Consider the following 21597-nt stretch of genomic DNA (forward strand, 5'->3'; position numbering starts at 1 on the left):
TGCTGAACACAGAAAGAATCCATTATTGAATTAGACCGAGTTGTCAGGGAATGAAAACTATTTTTCCACTGGTTGTGGCGATGAGTCTCAGTGTTATCTATGGGTGATTTTTCAAAAAGTTCAGGACTTAAAGTACCAGATCTAATCCATGAGCTTGAGTCTGAAGCACGATGCTTGTCTTCATCACACTTCTGGTTGTCATGACTTAAAAACTCACTTTTTTCTATAGTTTGTCCTGGAAAAAGATCCTGAACAGCATCACTTAGAAACTTCTGAGGCAAATTCTGATCAGCTGGGACAAACTGACTTCCAGAGTAAAGGCTACAAAATCCAGTCTGACCTATTGTGTTAATATCAAAATTATAATTATGTTCAGGAGACAAGCTATCTTCAAGTGAATAACAACTTTCAAACCCTGGATCTGAAAAAAAGATGGGACTATCATCTGATAGAGAATTATCCAACTGACCAGAGTTTTGTAAATTTAGAGAGTCTACTTTTAGAAGTTTGGGAATTTTTTCTTTAGGTTTAGCATTTCTGGGAGTACGAGGTTTTCTTGGAGATGTTACTGACCGTGTCCGTTTATTTGCTTTGTTATGTTCAAGGGAACCAGATGTATTTTTGTTTGGTTGATGTTTATTAGACAATGGGTCTTGCATAATATTTGCATTTTGTGCTTTCTGTTGTCTTTTCTGTAACAATTCTTTTAGAACTGCCAGCCCAGACTGTCCCTCAGTCAATGTGGAAGGTGTTGACACATTCTGATTTTTACACTGAGAAAGTGCTTTGGTTTGTGAAATTGCTTCTGACAATGACCTTTGTTTTACCCTTTCAGGTTTAAAATTTGACATATCTAAAATAAAGCCCCTTTGTTTTTGGTCCCATGCAATTTGTTTGACTGGACTTCTCAATGAAGTTACAAAGCAATTATTAGACATTTGGCTTTCCTCTGTATTTCCTGAAGAACAAGTTTCACTGTGCTTAGACTGCTCTGCCATGCACACAATCTGCTGCTGACTGTCTTTGCAATGCAAAAAATTAGGGGCATATGCTTGGTCTGGCTTTGATTCTAGGGAGCTGCGATATTCATTTAACTTTCCAAAAGATGATAAATAGTTTTTTTGTATATTTGCATTATCTTCTGTCTTCGGAGACATTATGCCTGAAGAGATCTGTGTATTCTGTGCTACTTGAAACAAATGGTTAGAAAGGTCAAATATATTTTTTTGAATCAAGGTTGATTCCTTTAGTGTAAACATAGTACTTTGATTATGAGACCGTTGAATGTTAATTTTTGAGATTCCAGGTCCTACAGAACCACAAACAGATGAGTGCAAATCATCTCGTGAACTGGGGAATGTTTGCAAATCTACAGACTTGTTTTCTAAGAAAGAAGAAAAGCAGCCAGGTAACTTCTGTTGTGCATTCATTGCAGCAGGTAGGGGAGCAGGGAGGGGATGATCTATAGCAGAGCCTGTTAGTGACACATCTTTCTGTTTAAAAAGTAGTTGAGAGCCTCCAGAACTATTTGTGAGCTCAGACGCATTTTGGTGTTTCAGCACAAATTTAACTTCAGCACCAGACTGAGATTTTATTTTTTCATCCCTAAGTGTTATGTGCTTTCTTGATGAACCTTTCTCATTTTTTTGTTTCTGTTTTGCTCTTGGTTTCTTTTTTCCATCTTCTACTAGTTTATTTGTCTGATTTCGTTTACTCCTTTTCTTAGTTGCCACAGAAGGATTAACAAGCTTTGCTTTTGATCTCTTCACTTGTGCTCTAGCTCGACTATTTTTTCCTACTCGAGAATTAACAGTCTTACCCTTATATGCATTAGGACCTTTAAAAAGCGTAGCTTCTTTTTCCACAGCAGCCATAATTTCTTCAGCTCTTGGGTCTGTGGGAGACCAGCAGCGAGGTGGAGAAGAATTTATGGGACTTGTGCTTCTCTCAGAAAGAAAACCTAGTTTAGACATAACATCACTATAATTTAAGTCACAGTCTTCGGTTTCAGCATTATAAGATGGTGAGGGAGGAGAAAGAACAGCATGTGACCTTTTTTTCCTAAAGGACAAAGTTCTTTTAATATTTTCACCATTTGTCCTCTGTTGCTTACCAGTTTTTTTCTTAGTAGACTTATGTTTTGATTTTCTTCTGTGACTTTTCTTTGGTGTTAAAGGATAAATGGGATATTTGGTTGCAGGGGAGTCAGGAACTTTTGGCCAAAAATCCTTCAAAGGTGCAAGCTTTTTATATAGTTCCATTTTTTCCTCTGTTAATATTACTTGCTTTTCTGTAGAGTCTATTTTTCCTAGCTTCACAAGCATATTTTTTCTCCCTCTAAATCTATTAATAATAATATACTTTATGATGACAGGGGGCAGCTTTTTAGACATTTTTCTTCGTTTTCGAGATTTGATACTTCCATCTAAACTTTCACCAATTTCCAAGGGATGAGGTAGGCTAATTTTTGAGTTGTGTGTTACGAAACTCGACTCACTATCTTCAGTCTCATAATTTACCTTGCGTTTGGCTCTGAGAGTGTATTTATTTCCATACAGTCCAAAAGACTGCTCAGGTTCTAAGTTTCCATCTGCAAAGTGACAGTCTATAAAACCATCTGCAGCTGTTTTATTTTCAAAAGCTCCACGAGTTGCTTTAATTAAATCACTGGCCAATATATTATCTTTCTCAGGATTATGATTATAAGGATTATTTTGTATACAATTATCATTTGTAGATCCAGTCTCACTACTTTTGATAGATGTTTCCCGATGACATAATAGTTTCTTTTTATTCAATTTTAACCGGGATGGTTTATTGCCAGGTTGTAGTTTATATGTAACAGGAGACAGTTTCTGTGGTCTAGTGAGGCAATTAGAAAGAACAACACTGGGAAAAAACATATAATGTGCTGCTTGCTGGCTGAGGCTTGGCTTTTCAGTTTTATGTTCTTGAAATTCTTCATACCTAATTTTAAGTTTATTTAGTCCACTTTCATCAGCAATGCTATCAAGAGAATGCACCATAGTTCTGTTCTCCCCTGAGCATGACAGCAATTCACAATTTTCAGTTAATGATGAAGGGAATAAACTATTCAAAGTTGTGCTGTTTCCTTTTTCATTTCCTTCAGAGGATAGTTTATTTTTTAAGTCAGAAAAGTTGAAAGAATTTTTGCCCAATATATTCTCGTTAGTATGACGGTTCATATGTATAAAAGGAGAATCTTTTTCAATCTTTCTAATGTTTGTATACTTTCTATTTGGAATTTGTCTTGCAACAGATGGAATATCTTCTTCATAATCAAAAATACTACTTTCACAGGAAGATACTGGAAGGATATCTTTCTTACTATTCTCTTTATGAGGAGTTTCTGAATGGACAGTACTGCTTAAAGATCCAGGGTATTTCATAGAGTAAGTGCTTTCATTTGTAAAAGAAACAACTGAATTATCTACAGCTTTTTCTATGTTGCTTGGGTGTGAAAGATCTTCAATTAAATCTTCCTTGTTTAAAACATGAGAAGAAAGGGCACTTGTGTGTTTACACTGAAAGGTAATCTTAGCAGAAGATGGGGGTTCTAACGTAGCAGCATCTTTGTGAAAGATGGAGGGCTTTACTGATAGCTTGCTTGTTGCAATCACAGAAGAATGGGTTCTAGAGTTCTCATTGTTCAATGGATTGTCTGGAATGGGGGAAAAAGAATTTACATAAATCTAATTTCTTTACATTTTAAACCCTTATTGAATTACTATCACCATGAAAGAAATTGAACTGCATGTTTAAAATGTTCATCTCAACAAAAGTCACTCCTATTATTAAAATAATCTAATCGATCTAATAAGAATGAGCTACCACTAGCAGTCATTATTTTAAAAATAAATATGATTTCAACCAGAAATAAGATTATATTCAGTAACATTTTGGGAGATTATGGGAAAAATACCATCATCTCCAAATTTTTTCATAAAATAACATGCTTCTTTGCATTACTGTTCCAAATAAACTGAATAATATATTATCGTTTCTTAAGGTACTTAAATGTTAACATGATAAGCTAATTCAAGTTTATAAGTTCTGAAATCAGTGGTTAATAAAGGTTAGATCCTCTTCAAAATAAAAATCATCTATCTACATTCCTTCAAAAGAAAAAAAATTCTAGAAAGCAATAAAACTTAGCCAACTACATAGGAAGAATGATTACAGTTTCAAAATAAAACATTTTTTAGTTTCTAAATAACAAAATGCTCTTAGCACTTGTTTATTTACCACTATTTTCATCTGCAGTTCCATCTAACTGAGGTATAGAAAGATTGGCAAGAAGTAAATTGTTATCGCTCCATTCCATTTCTTCATCTGAAGACGAATCATCATCTTCGGATGAACTTCTGTGGGTGTTTCTGCACAGTGATCTAGACAATATTAAGACTCATGGATCAGTATAATCACTAGAAAAGAGCATCATCTAATTTGACTTTCTAACAGTAAGACAATAATAAAGAACTGAAAATTGTACCTTTAAAAAGGAAAGCAGGTTTACTTTCCTTTTTATCATGTTTTACTACAGTTCCTACAAAAATTATTATAAATAATTTATAATCCATTTCATGTGAGTTAGAAGACACCATAATTCCTATATTCACAGCTATATACATACACAAATAACAGTTGGGATGAAAGCTCACTTATCCCATAATTCCTTCATAATTAGACCACATATTCTCTATTCAAAAATTCTTCAAAAGGGCCAGCAGGTGGTGTGGTAGTTAAGGCGCCAGACTCCCACATGGCTGACCATAGTTCTAGTGCCAAACCTGGCAGCTTCTTTTCTCACTTTCCCTCTCTCTCTCTGTTTCTCTCTGGTCAAAGTATAAAGTAACAATAATAATGATGAATAAAGTTAAATATAATATTTTTTAAAAAAAGTTCTTCAAAAGTGACAATGTTCACAGATCCTTACACTTCTCTTTCTTTTCTTTTTTTTCCCCCAGTATCCTTAAAGGAGAGTAGCCAGGGCAGACTGTAACATTCAATATACAGACTAGAATTAATGAATTCTGTTTTTAGACACTATGAGTCTATTCATTCTCTTCCTAATATAAGTTTGTGAAATGTTTAGGTTTTTTTTCTAAGCTTAAACTTGGCATGGTTTTCACAGAATTGATCCAGTTAATACACATGTAAACACGAATTTAATCATGAGATGAACTATGCCTGTTAACAAAATAGAGACTATGTGAGAGGGAATATAACATCACATCTGAAGATTTCTATTCCCTGATTTGATGAGTAACAAAATAAATAATATAATATGTAAATAAACACTGAATTTATGGATTAATCTCTTTCACTTTTCAATAACGGAATTGAGATAGAAAATTTTAAATACAGACTTTAAAACTGTTAGTATAGCCTACAAGGGTTTAAAAGAGAGGCACAGATAGACTTTCAGGTTCAATGGCCTAATTTTTTCTACACACAAAACATACAACTCAGGGGCAGATTTAAACCAATCAAGTTCACAGGGAAAACCACAGTGCCATCTCATTCGTTTACCTTGGGAAGTCAGAATACCAAGGCTTGCTTCTGAGAATCTCATATTTTATTATTTGTTTTCAATATTTAATTCTTTCTGTCTAACCAGGCCTGGAAGCCAATTCCTTGCCTTAAGTTGACTTCATTGCTGTTCTGTAACAATTTAACTCTCAAACATTATTTTCTTCAAGTTCTGAGATAAGGAGGTACCATTTAACATCTACATGTTAATGCTACATATATAAATACCTTTTGATGGGGGAGATAATTTTCTTTTTGCTATAGGGTGTGTGCATTTGCCGTAGAGACAGAAAGAATGAATGCAAGAAATTACCACCTAGAGAGAGGATGGCCATGCCACAGTCCCTTTTCTTCCATTAACCTTTCGGGATTTGGGGCATGTACACACATGTACCTGGCATGAGTTTCAAGTCCCCCTATATAAATATTTTTTTTTAAATTAAGTTTAGGTGGGGTTGGCAGGTGGCATTGTGGTTAAGGGCACTGGACTCCCACTTGGCTCATGGTTCAAATCCCCGATCTGGCAGCTTGCTTTCCCATTTTCCGGCTCTCTCTCACTCTGTCCCTCTTTGGTCAAAATAAAATAAATAAATAAAATAAATAAAACTAAATAAGATAATTCTTAAAACAAACAAAAAATAGGTTAAGTTTAGAGACCAGCAAACAGCATAATGGTTATGTTGCTGGACTCCCATGTAGTCAACTGCAGTTTGAATCCTGCACCTGTCAGCTTAAAACTCACACCAGGCATGTGTGTGCATGCCCGAAAGTCACAAGAGGAGAATGGAGGAGAAGGGATTATGAAAAAGCCCTTCCCCCTGGAGGGGTGATTTCTTGCTTTTTGTCTCTCTTTCTCTGTCTCTCCAGTGTACACATGTGTCCTATAGCAAAAAACAAAACAATACTTAGAGATTTTTTTTTAATTTTTTAAATTTTTTATTTATTTATTTATTTTTGGAGAGATTTTCACTGTAGGGCGCGTGCGCTCGCCAGACGGCACACCCGCACCCGCGCCCGGCGTGAGTTTTAAGCCACCGGGCACGTGGGAGTCCAGCGACATAGCCATTACGCTAACTGCTGGTTCCCCTTAGAGATTTTTTTTAAAGGCCAGACTTTGAAAGATACACACTATATATCTCCACTCAATATGTCCCAAATGTCTGTACTCATAGGCAGAAATTGAAAGATCTGAAGATAGGATAGTAGAGACGATAGGTATAGATACCAGAGACTGTAAAGGAGGGAAGTGTGTAGTAGAGAGTAGGTGGTAGATGGTGTGAAGAGCAAAGGGAAGAAACAGTAAACACAGAAAAAAAGATGAAGTTCTCTGTTAAAAAAATAGTGCAATTTTAAAATTAGAAATCAAAGTTTTTTAAAAAGCATAATTTTAAATGGGAAAAAAAAAGTGTTTTTTTTTTTGTTTTGTTTTGTTTTTTTGCCAGAGGACATGTGTGCTCGTGGGAGAAAGAGAAAGTGAGAAAGCAACCCCCAGGGGCATGGTCACACTGTAATCCCTTCTTCTCAATTTCTCCCTCCTTTTGGGATTTGGGCATGCATGCATAAATGTTTGGCATGTTTTTCAAGCCACTTGGTCTGGGACTTGAATTGTGCAATTTATCATGTGGGATCAAGCGACCTTACCTACTACCATGCCATCAACTAGCCTTTAAAAGAGATTTGAAAGAAGTCAATCTAATTAATTAAACGTTTTATATTATAAATAATTGTAAGAAATAATTTCTGGTTAAAGAACAATGATAATGACAAAAGAAGTTATTAAATAACTGAAATAACAAAAATGTACCTCTTTTTGGCACAATGCTCCTCAATATTGCTGTCCCACCTTTGAGACATCACCAAACTAAGCTCCATTTCTTCTTTTTCAATCTGTGGCTCATTTTCTTCGTCATCGCTGTTCTGGAGATTTTTAGTGTTTCTAAAGGAATGACATGGCGATGGCATCCTATTTTTTTCTCCCTGATATCCATCACTTTCCAAACCAGCAAGCAGATGTACCAGAGCCTCATCAGGACTACTGGCCACTATAAAACAAGGGAAGCAATCACCAAAAAGTAACTAAAGTTTTCTAAATAACCAAACAATTCAGATTGGTTATAAATAACAACATTACAGATACTGGCACATGCTAAAAGATTAATACTGGTACAAAGGCCCAGGTATTGAGGATCCCTGGAACATCCGCATTACGGTAATTTCGTGATCTTATTAAAAAGATTCTCAGTCCTAATCTTAGATTCACAGGATCTAAATTTCTGAGGTAGGCACAGGCTTTTACATTTTTTTTTAATTTAAATTTATTTGTTTACGTTCATTCACTGTACATCATTACAGCATACAAAATGAGATTTTCCATCCAGAGTACACTGTATATTGTCTCAATCAAGCACATCAACATACACATTATTGTCAACAAGTGATTTTCCATTTCTTGTTTCCTGTATGTTTTGCTTCCCCCCCCATCCTTGATTCCCCATCTCTTACCCTCTGCCATCTCCCACTCTCTTCCCACACTGTCTCTGGTATCTATGTTTACTTTCTATACTGTTTCCCCCCCATTTTTTATTGAATTACTAAAGATCTTAATTAATCTAAATATTTTCATAGCAAACACAGCTGATATATACATGTCCATGAACACAAGTCTAACTTTAGGCATCCTATAAAGTAGCACCTAGGTAGGGCTATATACATTTTAACAAGATGCCCAAGTTTACATACTTAAACTTGAAGAATAATAAATCAAACATGCTTGCGAGTGTTCAAAATAAATACAATGCATGTAACAAATATATAAATGAATGCTAAGAAAGTGCCTTAAAAATTATACATGTAAACACACTTTCTCTCCTACTTATTATTTAGCATATAGCATGAGTAGTAGAAAACAGATGAGTAGTTGCTAGGGGCTAGGAAGAAGTATGGGAATTGAACTGCTGGTGGTACAGAGTATCTTTTTGGGTGATGAAAATGTTCTGAAATTAGTGGAAATGGATGCACAACAGCATGACTATGCTAAAAACCACCATATCATACATTTGAAAAGCAAAATTTTATGTTATAATTATATCTCAATAAAGCTATTAATAAAAAATAATACCATGAAGATAGAGGTCTATTCTAATCTAGTAAACAATATTTTTCCTTGTAAAATGAAATAGAACATTCCGTATGTATTAAAATATCAAGTTTCAGGTTTCTTTTGTTAATATTTTAAAAATTTGCTCAGTCATACTACCAAATGCAATATCAAAATAAAAATATTTGATTAGAGCAATTTTGGCAATAATAATAATTATTATTATTATTTGTAGAGAGGTTTTTGCTATAGGGTGTGTGTGCTCACCAGAGAGACAGAGAGAAACAGAGAGACAGAAAGCGAGAAACCCCCCCCCAGAGTGGATGGCCATGCTGCAATTCCTTTTCCTCCATTCTCTTCTCGGGATTTTGGGCATGTATGCACATGCGGCTGGTGCGAATTTTACGCTGCCGGGTCTGGGACATGAATGGCGGTTGACCATGTATGAGTCCAGCAACGTAACCATTACACCATCTGCTGATCCTAATGGTTCTTTTTTTTTTTTTAAATAATTTGTTTTCTCTCCTTCCTCATACTTAAAAAATCAGAATAAATAAATTAAAGCTATTTGCCTCTCAGATCTTTGATAACACTGAAATTGCATTTTTCGAACCTTAGACAAAGGGGGAATTATCAGGTTGTCAGAAAATCAAGACATATTTTTCCTATGCAAATATGTATCATGACATTCTGACAACCCAATATATCTGTTTAATAACACAATATATTTGCCTAATGTAATGAAATACAGAGATGCCTCTTTCCTTCACCTCTTTTTCAATTTCTTGACTGTTTCTACCGCTCTTACCTTTTTTTAATTAATTAAAATATTATTTAATTATGCCGGTATATGTATTAACTTATTTAGATGGAGAAATAGAACATTTTAGATTGTAAACCTCAAATTAATATTTTAATGTGGGGGCTGGCCAGTAGAATGGTGGTTAAGGGTGCTTGACTCCCCACATGACTGACCACGGTTCAAGAGTTGGACCTGGTGGTTTGCTTTCTAACTTTCCCTCTCTTTCTCTCTCATTCTGTCTCTCTCTGGTAAAATCTAAATAAATAAAGTTAAAATAATTTTTTTTCTTTTTTTTGAAGAGGTTTTTGCTATAGGGCGTGTGCGCTCGCCAGACAGACAGAGAGAGACAGAGAGATAGAAAGCGAGAAATCACCCCCCAGGGGGGATAGCCACGCCACAATCCCTTCTCCTTCATTCTCCTCTCGGGATCTTGGACACACATGCACACGTGCCCGGCGTGAGTTTAAGCCACCAGGTCCGGGACTCGAACCGCGGTCGACTACGTGGGAGTCCAGCGACATAGCCATTACGCTAACTGTTGGTCCCAATAAAGTTAAAATAATTTAAAAAAATTTTTTTTAATGTGGCTTTAAGGTGACTTCCTCCTACATGTGGTCACTCATTTAACACATAGAAAAGTTCTCTATCCCTGTTCAAAATATTTTTGAAATATGAGTGTGCACAGTAATTTTAGTATTGTCCATAATTAGTCAACTTATGTTTCATTCATATGAAGTATAAATTACAGAGATGACATTATAAGGAGCTGGGATCACATTTGATCCTATAAAAAAAGGGGGGAAAAATGAAGAAATATAAAACAACTATACCAGATAAAAGTAGAGGCATTAAGGTTAACAATATTTTACTCTTCAACGTTTCAAATAAGTTTCTCCCAAAGATGCCTCTAAATTATTGAAAATAAGTCTTATAAATGGTTTATGATGCTAATGAAAATGTGCTTACTTAGAGTGATGCAAGGACACTCTAAAATAAATGCCATGTGCCTCACTGGCCAAAAGTTAATGACTTGAAAGGAACTGTCCAGTGAGATTTCTGATATACAGAAGAAAGATTCAATTATGGTGTCTGATTGATATACTTAACTTTGGAGAGTATTAATCCAAAATAATTGGAATTTCTCCTGAAAACAGTAATGGTTTTCTCCAATCAAAGTAAAGTTAAAAATTGTTTTCACAGTTGTTTCTTAGAAAAAGCCATGTAAATGCCAGGCACATTTGCATGCGTGCCCAAAATTCCCCAAAATTCCGAGAGGAGAATGGAGGAGAAGGGACTGTGGAGTGGCCATCCCCCCAGGGGTGATTTCTCACTTTCTGTCTCTCCCTCTCTACAGCAAGTTCATGTACCCTACAGCAAAAAGAAAAAAAAAAAATTTAAAAAAGGAAAAAAAGCTATGTAAAAATTTTAAAAAGCCACTTGATTTAACGCAAGATTTCATATTTACACCCAGTATTTATTAAACATACAATATTAATCTATTCAAATCAAAGAAAAGAATACTCCTCAGAACTCACACTGATTTAAAATACCAAGTATTTACTGTAGTAAATATTACTACTTGTAATAAGATTGTTACTTACTGAAAACTGGTGATTCACTCAGTCTTTGGGTCAAAGGTTGAAATGTCTGACTATTCTCCATGAGGTTCAAAATTGCTTCTTCATTGATAAAAGCTTCCTCCACTTTGTGTCTGTGACCTTAAGACGATAAAGAATACAAAAACACTAATGCAATGACTAAAATATAACCACTAACTAGAAAATAGTTCTTTTTTCCTGCTTCAGGAACTTAATTTAAATCAAGTGCCTTCAAGTTTTTAGGAAAAGAATTAAAATCTTCAAGAATTATTATTTTTGAGGTGACAAATCCTAGGACATAGCCTGACTAATGACTAATAAGGAGTGTTTAATCAAAATACATGAGCAAACAAACAAAAGATTGAAAAACAGTTCATCCTAAAACAAAAACAATTGAGAGGATTATTAAAAACAAATGTAGGTTTGCTGAAACTAACAATAAACTAGGCAAGACTGGCAAGAATGATCAAAACAAATTAAAGAGAAAGTTATGATGAACTATATTAGCAGTAAAAAGAAGATTGCCAAAGATTAAAAAAAAAAAAAAAAGTTAAAATACCAGTACCAGGCCAGTTGGCAGCCTGGTGGTTAAGGTGGCTGGATCTTACATGGCCTGCCATGTGGTTAGAGTCCTAGACCTGGCAGCCTGAACAGAGTGGCTGCATGGGTCACATGTCAGAACTGGAAGCTTGAACAGCATGATTTTTGTGCATGCCCAAAATATTTAAACAAGAGGGACCAGTAGGTGGCATAATGGTTACGTTGCTGGACTCTGACACAGTCAACTGTAGTTCGAGTCCTGGACCTAGCAGCTTAAAACTCACGCTGCCCAGAGTCCCAAGAGGAGAATGAAAGAAGAGGGATTGCAGCATGTCCATGCCCCTGGGTGTGATTTCTCACTTTGTCTCTCCAGTGAGTGCATGCACTCTATAGCAAAAAAATCACATAAAATTGCTAATTTCTCAGAAGAAAAAAATAGGTGCCAGCAGGTGGTGTGGTGTTTAAGGCACTGGACTTCCACATGGCCGACTGCAGTTTGAATCCCTGAAGGGGATTCAAAAACCTGAAGGCTTAAGACTCATGCCAGGCGCATGTGTATGCATGCCCAGAATCCTAGGAGAGTAGCCAAGAGGGGAGTGTGGTATGGCCATCCATGGAGGGTGATTTCTCACTTTTCTTCTCTCTGTCTCTCCAACGAGTGCACATGCCCAATAGCAAAAAAAAGAAAAGTGACATGAAATGACTAAAGCAGAAATAGAAATCTGAAGTAGACCTATAATAATTAGAAAAACTGAATCAATAGTTTAAATCTATCTGTTTTATTTCCCATTCTGTAACACACATACAAATCTTCCCAAAGAAAAACTATACTGTATTTATGGCTTTACAGATAGGATCTAGCAAATTTTCAAGAAAAGATTATTTCAATCTAATACAAGTTATTTTTTAATTAAAATTTTTTTATGCTAGGAGGTATATGTATGAGAGAGAGAAATAGAGAAAGTGCCCCCAAAGGGACCCTGTCATGCCATAATCTTTCTTCTCCATACTGTTAGGATCCTGGGCACACACATGATGTTGAGGCCAGGACTAGATCCAGCTTCCTCTGTGGTATGCCTTACTACTGCACTACAGGTTTTGCCCTAATAATTCTTAGAAAGCTGAAAAGAAGGAAAGCTATACAACTCATATAATGGGACAAGGTATGGCTCTTTCTCAATATTAATAAACAAAAGGGGGGAGCAGTGGATGGCGTAGTGGTTACACTGCTAGACTCCCACATGGCCAAGCACAGTTCAAGGCCTGGACTCAGTGGCTTGAAAATCATACCAGGCACATGTGCATGCACGATCAAGATCCCGAGAGGAGAATGGAGGAGAAGGAATTGCAGTGTGGCCATCCCCCTGGGGGATGGTTTCTCACTTTCCCTCACTTTCTCTTATCTCTCTCTCTCTCTGGTGAGCACATGCACCCTAAGGCAAAAACCTCTTTTAAGAAAGGTTAAAATTCTAACAAAATATAAGCAAAGTAGATGTCAAATGCTTAAGAAAATAAATCACTATTGTGACCAAGAAGGGTTTACTTTAGTTGTCCAAAGGTAGCTTATCATTAGAAAATAAAAATTAGGACTGGCTCAATGCCACACTGAAATGATGTATCATATTTGTATATTATACAATTTGATACAGAAGATAAAAAATCCTGGGAGCCGGAAGACAGCACAACAGTAAAATGTGAAGCTCTGGAAGGCTGCATGGGAAGGTTTCAGGTTCATGACTAGAGGCCTCTCTAAGTATGATGGGCATCAATGTGCCCACAATACAGGGCTAAATGAGGCTACAGGTGGAGTATGGCATCAAAACCCTGTTGGGGGTATGCTTCTGTCTAGCTTTCTCTTTCTGTCTCTCTGACTCATGGAAAAAAATAAATTAATAAACATTAGAAACTCACACCAGGTACATGTGCATGCTTGCCCAGGATCCTGAGAGGAGAATGGAGAAGGGATTGCGACGTGGCTGTCTCTCTGTCTCTTTCTGGCAAGTGCACATGCCCTATAGCAAAAACCTCTCAAAAAAAAAGTAAGAAAACAAAACAACAAAACTGTTTATAGCAGTAATATCCTTTCTTTCTTTGACTGTGCAAAGGTAATTTTTGCAATGAAGTTTATTCTTTTTGGTTTAACTTGTTACTATTTTCATTATTTTACAACTCTTTTCATAATATATTTAATCTAATTTCATGGTTTACTGTTTATAGCAGCATTATTCTTAGCAAAAAATGAAGAACACTCAAATATCTATCCATCAACTTATGAAGAAAACAAAATATGATATATCTATACAAAGGTAATAAAAAGAAATGAAATACTGATAGAATAAACCTTGAAAGCATTATGCTAAGCAAAATAAGTCACACACAATATATTGTAAATGTATGATAATATATGATGTTATATATCTAGAAAAGGTAAACGTAGAGGGATAAGAAAGTAAATTAGTAGTTACTTAGGGTTGCAGCGAGAATAGGCAAGACTGCATAGGGGGTCCTTTGTGCTGATGGAGATGTTTTAATATCAGGTTGTGAAGATGTATGCACAATTCCATAAATTTGCTGTAAATTACTGAAATATATATACACATATATATGTATGTGTGTGTGTATTTTTTTAAGAGAGATTTTTGCTATAGGGTGCATGCACTTGCCAGAGACTCAGAAGCGAGAAATCAGCCCCCAGAGGGGTTGGCCATACAGCAATCCCTTCTCCTCCATTCTCCTCTCAGGATCTTGGGCATGCATGCACACATGCCCGGCATGAGTTTAAGCCACTGGATCCAGGACTTGAACCGTGGTCAACTACATGGGAGTCCAGCGACATAGCCTTTACACTAACTGCTGGTCCCATGTTAATTATATATTTTTAAGATAAATGAGTCTGGGGCCAGCACGTGGTATGGTGGTTAAGGTGATAGACTCCCACATGACTGACCACAGTTGAAGACCTGGATCTGGCAGCTTACTTTCTCACTTTCTCTCTCTCTCTCTCTGGTGAGTATACGTGCTCTACAGCAATAACAGTATTGAATAAAATTAAATAATAAATAATCTTTTTAAAGAAAGATGAATGAATTTTATGCTATATCAATTATATTTCAATCAAGTTGCTTAAAAATACTGCATTTTCAGAAAAGTTATGATGCATTTTTGCATAGAAAAACATGTCATGACTTTTCTGATGACCCAATACAATGCTGGAGCTCAGCAGGAGGCATAAGGTGATAGGATGCCCATCAGCAATGCTTAAGTCACACGATCAACCAGGGTCCGTATCCTGAGTTAGCCTGAAACATGCCAGGCAGCATGTGCTCCCATAATCCTGACTGGTTGGAAGGCCAGGGGAAGGGGACCTCAGCATGACTAGACCTTCTTGGGGATGGGAAGCAGGGTGGTGCCACTCATTTTCTCTCTTTATGTCTCTCTTGTGCATTCTCACACTCTTTTACTCATGAAAGAAGTGTTGGGCCCAGTCTCAGTAGTGGGAGTTGGATGCTGCTTGCTGCTTGAGGAACTGAGTCTACATGGGAACCTGTTCAATTCCTGGCTCACCCTAAAAAGCTAGGCATGGTGGCATAGACCTGTAGTCCCATCTACTCATGAGACTGAGGCAGGAGAATCATGACAGAAGAGCATAAGCAACATATTGAGACCCTGTCTGAAAAAACTACAGTGGTGGAACATATCTATGGTCCCAGTTGTGTGGGAGGCTAAGGCAGGAGGATTGTGATACAGAGAACCCTTGTCTAAAACCACACACTCATTCACACACAAAAGGGAAAAAAAATGAATGAAAAAAATCAAGTTGCTTAATCTATGCCAAACAGAACAGTACTTACATAAAACTGAAAACCTAAAACAATAGTACATATACATGTATATATAGTAAAATAAAAAGTCATATATCATATATTAGTTTGTATCAACGTCAGGATAGTGCTCACCTTTAGAGATGTAATAAAGAATTCAATATATACCAGAAGTCTGCACTTTATGGCAGAAACTGAAAGACTAGAAGATATAATAGAAGGGAGGGCAAAGGCACATACCAGACACAGTATAATAGAGTACGGGGCAGGAGGAAGGAGCTCAGGAAAAGAACATTTAACAGACACAAGAAAGGAAAGTAATCTGCTGAGGATAATATATGACTTGATTGACATGCACTGCATGCATGCTTTGAAAAACCATGTTGTATCTGTGAAAATGTAAATTAAAAAAAAATTAAATTAATAAAAAAAAGAAAAGAAAGAAATGCAGGGGTGAGCAGGTGGCACAGTGGTTAAGGTGGCTGGAATCCCACATGGCCAACTATGGTTCAAGTCCTGGATGGTGACTTGAAAATTTTGCTGAGCATGTGTGCGTACGTGCCCAAAATCCCAAGGAGCACGGAGGAGAAGGAACTGTGGCAGGGCCATTCCCCTGGAGGGTGATTTCTCACCTTCCCTCTCCCTGTCTTTTGCCTCTCTGGTAAGCACACATGCTCTGTGGTAAACAAACAAACAAAACCAAAAAAACCCAAGATGTAGTAAGGGTAAAAGAATATTAGGATCGTTGCTATATCCATAGTGTTTATTTCATAGAGAAAAAAACAATCCTAGCAAATTTACCAAATATTAATATCTCAGTGCTGGATACAGAGATGTCTGTTACAGTATTTTCTGTATATTTGAAAAGAAAATCTCACCTTTATTCAGCTCCTTATCTTTGTGGACTTCTACCACATTGGCTGGTGTACACTGAAGCACTTCAGGAGAAAGAACCTGAGAGTGCAATGTTAACTCAGCAGAGAACTCCTGGGATCCATCACTGTAGTCCACAGATCCTGATAATGTTCTGCTTAATTAAAACATATTCTTTATAGCACTAGATAACAAAGTAATAAAATTAGTTCTGAGATCTGTAATAAATAACTACTTACACAGAGAAATCATTCTGTTTGAGAATTTCCTGAAGTCTCTTCTGAAACTTTTTTTCACTTTCCGTTGCTGGCACAAACATGCGATCTTTGAATTTTAAAAGTGCATTAAAAAATGAAGACAGTAAATGAATGAAATATTTTCCTTTCTCCCAAAGTAGTTTTAAAATGGCAGGCATTTCTTTCTCTAGACACATACAATACAACTTAACCAAACAAAATACAAATGGTTGTTATTGAAGTTGGAAAATAAACACTAATAGTTCAGAATTAAATTTTATAATCATAACTAAATCTAAAACAAAAAACTGTTAACAACCCATAAATGTATGGCACACCCTGGACCTTTGCAAAATATTTTTATTGGATCGTCAGGAAAGTCATGATACAGTTTTGCATAGAAAATTGTGGACTTCTACCACATTGGCTGGTGTACACTGAAGCACTTCAGGAGAAAGAACCTGAGAGTGCAATGTTAACTCAGCAGAGAACTCCTGGGATCCATCACTGTAGTCCACAGATCCTGATAATGTTCTGCTTAATTAAAACATATTCTTTATAGCACTAGATAACAAAGTAATAAAATTAGTTCTGAGATCTGTAATAAATAACTACTTACACAGAGAAATCATTCTGTTTGAGAATTTCCTGAAGTCTCTTCTGAAACTTTTTTTCACTTTCCGTTGCTGGCACAAACATGCGATCTTTGAATTTTAAAAGTGCATTAAAAAATGAAGACAGTAAATGAATGAAATATTTTCCTTTCTCCCAAAGTAGTTTTAAAATGGCAGGCATTTCTTTCTCTAGACACATACAATACAACTTAACCAAACAAAATACAAATGGTTGTTATTGAAGTTGGAAAATAAACACTAATAGTTCAGAATTAAATTTTATAATCATAACTAAATCTAAAACAAAAAACTGTTAACAACCCATAAATGTATGGCACACCCTGGACCTTTGCAAAATATTTTTATTGGATCGTCAGGAAAGTCATGATACAGTTTTGCATAGAAAAATATGCCGTGACTTTCCCAACAACCTAATATTTTAAATAACGTAAAAGGCACTCAAAATACATCGAAACATTTTTAGTGCCCAAGATTTCACAGTGAAAACTTTACAGTTTAATTGGACTTGAATACAGGCTTAAGACTGTTTCAAATTCATTGGCCTTTTGAATGACCTTTTGCTCTTGTACATTTATTTTTAAAATTTTATTATATTCATGATATTTATTTCAGTCCCCTAAAATTCCTTTTGAATGTAGCAGTGTTTAATAATACATGAATATTTTCTTCAGAAAGTACAAGATGATCTAATTGGGGGTTTATATGACATGCTCAAAAAATAATTTGGGGACAGTTTTTTATGGATTAAATTTCCAAAGTTTAATAAACTAAAACATTCTAAGATGAGGCTCATCTTAGAATTTCTGTGAATTTTCTAAAGCTCATTTGAAAATACAGAGACTAGAATAGACTAGAGGATGAAAAAAGAAACAAAAAAGTGAAGAGGACAAAGTACATGGAAAATCAAAGACAAGGAGGATGTCAATTTATCATAGGGAAACAAATAATAAGGGATGCCTTGGAGACAGTTATAAAGATAAAGACCTACTAGTTGAACAGCAATAACAACAGGAAAAAATACACAGAAAAGGTAAAAAGTAAAAGTAAAGTTAAAAATTAAAATCCAATGTCAAGGTAAAAACTCAGTGGCTTAAACTTTTCCACTAAAATATTTTCTTTTAAAAAAAATCATCAGAATTTGATTAGGTTTATACCTTGTGATTCAGGCTGGCTAATTTGAGAAGTTTCATTTCTGTTTCTTCGCCGTTGCTTTTCATCTTCCCATATGGCCTGTAGACCAGGGTTTCCACCAATCTGAGCTGTAATCACAATAATACTTTAATAGTACCAGGGTTAAAATGTTTTTTTTTTTTAATTAATTAATTGTATATGTACCTTCAATGTCCAGCCGATTTAAGATATCAGCAGCTACAGCATCCACTTCTAATTCACATGTACTCTGTGGTTCAACACCTTCCAGTATTAAAGAGCTGTGGTTAACAGATATCAAAAAACACAAATTATGTTAGTGTAAACTTTGTAAGATTTTTCTTACTTATACAGGAGGGGGGGTCTTCAAAAGTCATGGAAAATGCTTATTATGAAAAAATAATGCATTGATTTCAAAAGATTTTTGTAACAAAATAAACTAGTACTTTAATTCACTTTTCCACAAACCGTTTGAATTCCCCTCTGAAATCCCCCTACAATATTTTCTATTTAGATGGTAAACGGAAAAACTATTAATTCACAATTATTCATGACATAATTGACACCATGTGCATACAGATAAATGAAAAATAGGATGAGAAAGACACAAAACCTATCATATTAGCAACTCTACTGAGATTATTTTCCAGTATATTCTACATATATTCTAGGCGTAACAAATGTTACAAAGGAGGGAAACAATAAAATCAAAAACAATCTTGGGAGTGGGCCAGCAGATGAAGTAGTGGTTATATCACTGGACTCCCACATGGCCAACCGCAGTTCAAATCCTGGAGCTGGTGACTCGAAACTCAAGTCAGGGGTGTGTGTGTGTGTGTGTGTGTGTGTGTGCGAGATCCAGAGAGAGGAGTGGGAGAGGGGAGGGACCAGTGAGGCCACAAAAAAATCCCCCGCTTGGGGCGGGGGGGGGGCATTGGGGAGGGATTTCTCACTTTCCTTTTCATTGTCTCTGTCTCTCTCCGTAACACAGAAACCTCTAAAAAGAACAAATTAAAAACCCAAAAAAAAAAACAATTTCGGGGGCCAGCAGGTTGTGTGGTGGTTAAGGTACTAGACCCCCACATGGCCAATCACAGTTCTAGTCCTGGATTTAGTAGCTTGAAAATCTACATCACTCTGGGCGTACATGTCCAAAGCCCTGAGAAAAGAATGGAGGAAAAGGGATTTCAGGGGGTTCATCACCCCTGGAGGGTGAATTCTCACTTTTACTCTCAGTGTTTCTCCTGCAAGTGAGCGCACACTATGGCAAAAGCACTTTAAAAAATTTATAAAACAAAAACAATCTCACAGAAATTTTCAATTAATTATAAAACTGTTTCAGACATTCAGAATAGAAGGTATTTTTAGAGAAAGTTTTCAGAATTAAAAATCTCTCTTTCTCTGGCCAAATTAAATAATAATAATAATAATAAAATTTAAGTAAAATAACTCTTTAAAAATTTGCTATTGGGGTTTTTAAAGTTGCAATTATTTAATGAATGCAGTTTTTTTCACTTGATAAGTTATAAGATACCAAGTTAAAGTATATGATCAAGATGGATGCTGGAGGTAAGTATAAGACTACTTCAGCCCTTTTGGCTCTCTGAGTAGCACTATGGCAGTTGACGAGAATAAGCGCCTTACAAAAGGCAGCAAAAAGGGAGCCAAGAAGAAATTGGTTGATCCATTTTCTAAAAAAGATTGGTATGACGTGAAAGCACCTGCTATGGTTAACTTCTACAAGAAGTATTGGAAAAACCCTGGTTACCAGGACTCAAGGAACTAAAATCGCATCTGACGGCCTTAAGGGCTGTGTGTTTGAAGTGAGCCTTGCAGATCTGCAGAATGACAAAGTCACATTTAGAAAGTTCAAGCTAATTACTGAGGACGTTCAGGGTAAAAACTGCCTGATTAACTTCCATTGCATGGATCTCACCCGTGACAAAATGTTTTCCATGGTCAAAAAATGGCAGACTATGACTGAAGCTCATGTCGATGTCAAGACTACCCATGGTTATTTGCTTCGTCTCTTTGGTGTTGGGTTTACTAAAAAACGCAACAATCAGATACGGAAGACCCCTTATACTCAGCAACAGCAGGTCTGCCAAATCTGGAAGACAATGATGGAAATCATGACCTGGGAGGTGCAGACAACTGACTTGAAAGAAGTGGTCAATAAACTGATTCCAGATAGCACTGGAAAAGACAAAGAAAAGGTTTGCCAATCCATCTACCCTCTTCATGATGTCTTTGTCAGAAAAGTAAAAATGCTGAAGCCCGAGTATGAATTGGGAAAACTCATGGAGCTTCATGGTGAAGGTAGTTGCTCTGGAAAAGATACTGGGGATGAGACGGGTGCCAAAGTTGAACGAGCTGATGGATATGAACCACCAGCCCAAGAATCTGTTTAAAGTTCAGACTTTTAATAGTGACACATAGCAAGTCCTATTTGTGACAAAAAAATAAAAGACTTTACTTCAGATCCCTTTTTAATTAGGTCATAACTAGGTAAATTGCATAATTTTTTAAAACTTGTAATTCCATGTAACATATTAACATTCATATTTACTTTTTTTTGATAAACTTACAGATTAAAAAGACCCAATATAATAGAAGTTTTAAATTAACTTATGGTAATTACTGATTTCTGATGACAGCTACAACATTAGTAAAATTTTCATTTCCTTTACAATGTTAACTAACCTTGGTATTTCATCTTCTTCCCACCGAAATAAAGTACCAGGGGAATTTCCTGATAACCGATCCTTACGTGATCCAGTTGCATGCAAGATACCACCTAGAAAGAGAAAGGTAAAAGGAAAAAAAGTCTACTTTTTGTGAAAGTTCATTTATTTACTTCCTTTATGAGAGAGAGAGAGAGAGAGAGAGACAGACAGACAGACAGAAAAGCACACCCTTGACAGGGTCATCGCACAGGGATATCCCTCCCCCATCCTGCTCTTATCCTATACTCAGCCCTGCAGCCAATCAGAATCACTGGCATACCAAAAAAACTCATATTTTCGGGGAACAGTGTAATGGCATAATGGCTGTCACTGGACTTCCATGTAGTTGACCGTGGTTGGAATCTTGGACCTGGTGAGATAAATTCATGCCGGGCACGTGTGTGTGTGTGCCCAAGATCCAGAGAGGAGGATGGAGGAGAAGGGATTGAGGCATGGCCATCCTCCCTGGGGGGAAGGGGGCATGATTTCTCACTTTCTGTTTCTCTGTCTCTCTCTGTCTTTCTGGCGAACACACACACCCTATAGCAAAAACTTCTCCAAAAAAAA

The 21597-nt window shown here is 36.2% G+C and overlaps 1 protein-coding gene across 3 annotated transcripts in view; it reads right to left on the bottom strand.

Annotated features, from left to right (window-relative positions):
• Positions 1-21597, bottom strand: part of REV3L (REV3 like, DNA directed polymerase zeta catalytic subunit) — a 123667-nt gene that overhangs the window by 87425 nt on the left and 14645 nt on the right. Inside the window, exons 4-12 of one of the 3 annotated variants that reach the window (XM_006157005.3) lie at positions 21008-21101; positions 18491-18585; positions 18310-18414; positions 17140-17224; positions 16290-16438; positions 11054-11170; positions 7358-7595; positions 4267-4409; positions 7-3682 (exon numbers count right to left, since the gene is read on the bottom strand). In XM_006157005.3, the coding sequence (XP_006157067.1) occupies positions 7-3682; positions 4267-4409; positions 7358-7595; positions 11054-11170; positions 16290-16438; positions 17140-17224; positions 18310-18414; positions 18491-18585; positions 21008-21101 (4702 nt within the window). Of the gene's footprint in view, positions 1-6; positions 3683-4266; positions 4410-7357; positions 7596-11053; positions 11171-16289; positions 16442-16523; positions 16610-17139; positions 17225-18309; positions 18415-18490; positions 18586-21007; positions 21102-21597 lie in introns of those variants that run through there. The other 2 variants (XM_014591040.2, XM_014591038.2) reach the window with 2 other exon arrangements.

Source organism: Tupaia chinensis, unplaced genomic scaffold, assembly GCF_000334495.1.
Source record: "Tupaia chinensis unplaced genomic scaffold, TupChi_1.0 Scaffold000527_1, whole genome shotgun sequence".
Taxonomy (NCBI): domain Eukaryota; kingdom Metazoa; phylum Chordata; class Mammalia; order Scandentia; family Tupaiidae; genus Tupaia; species Tupaia belangeri.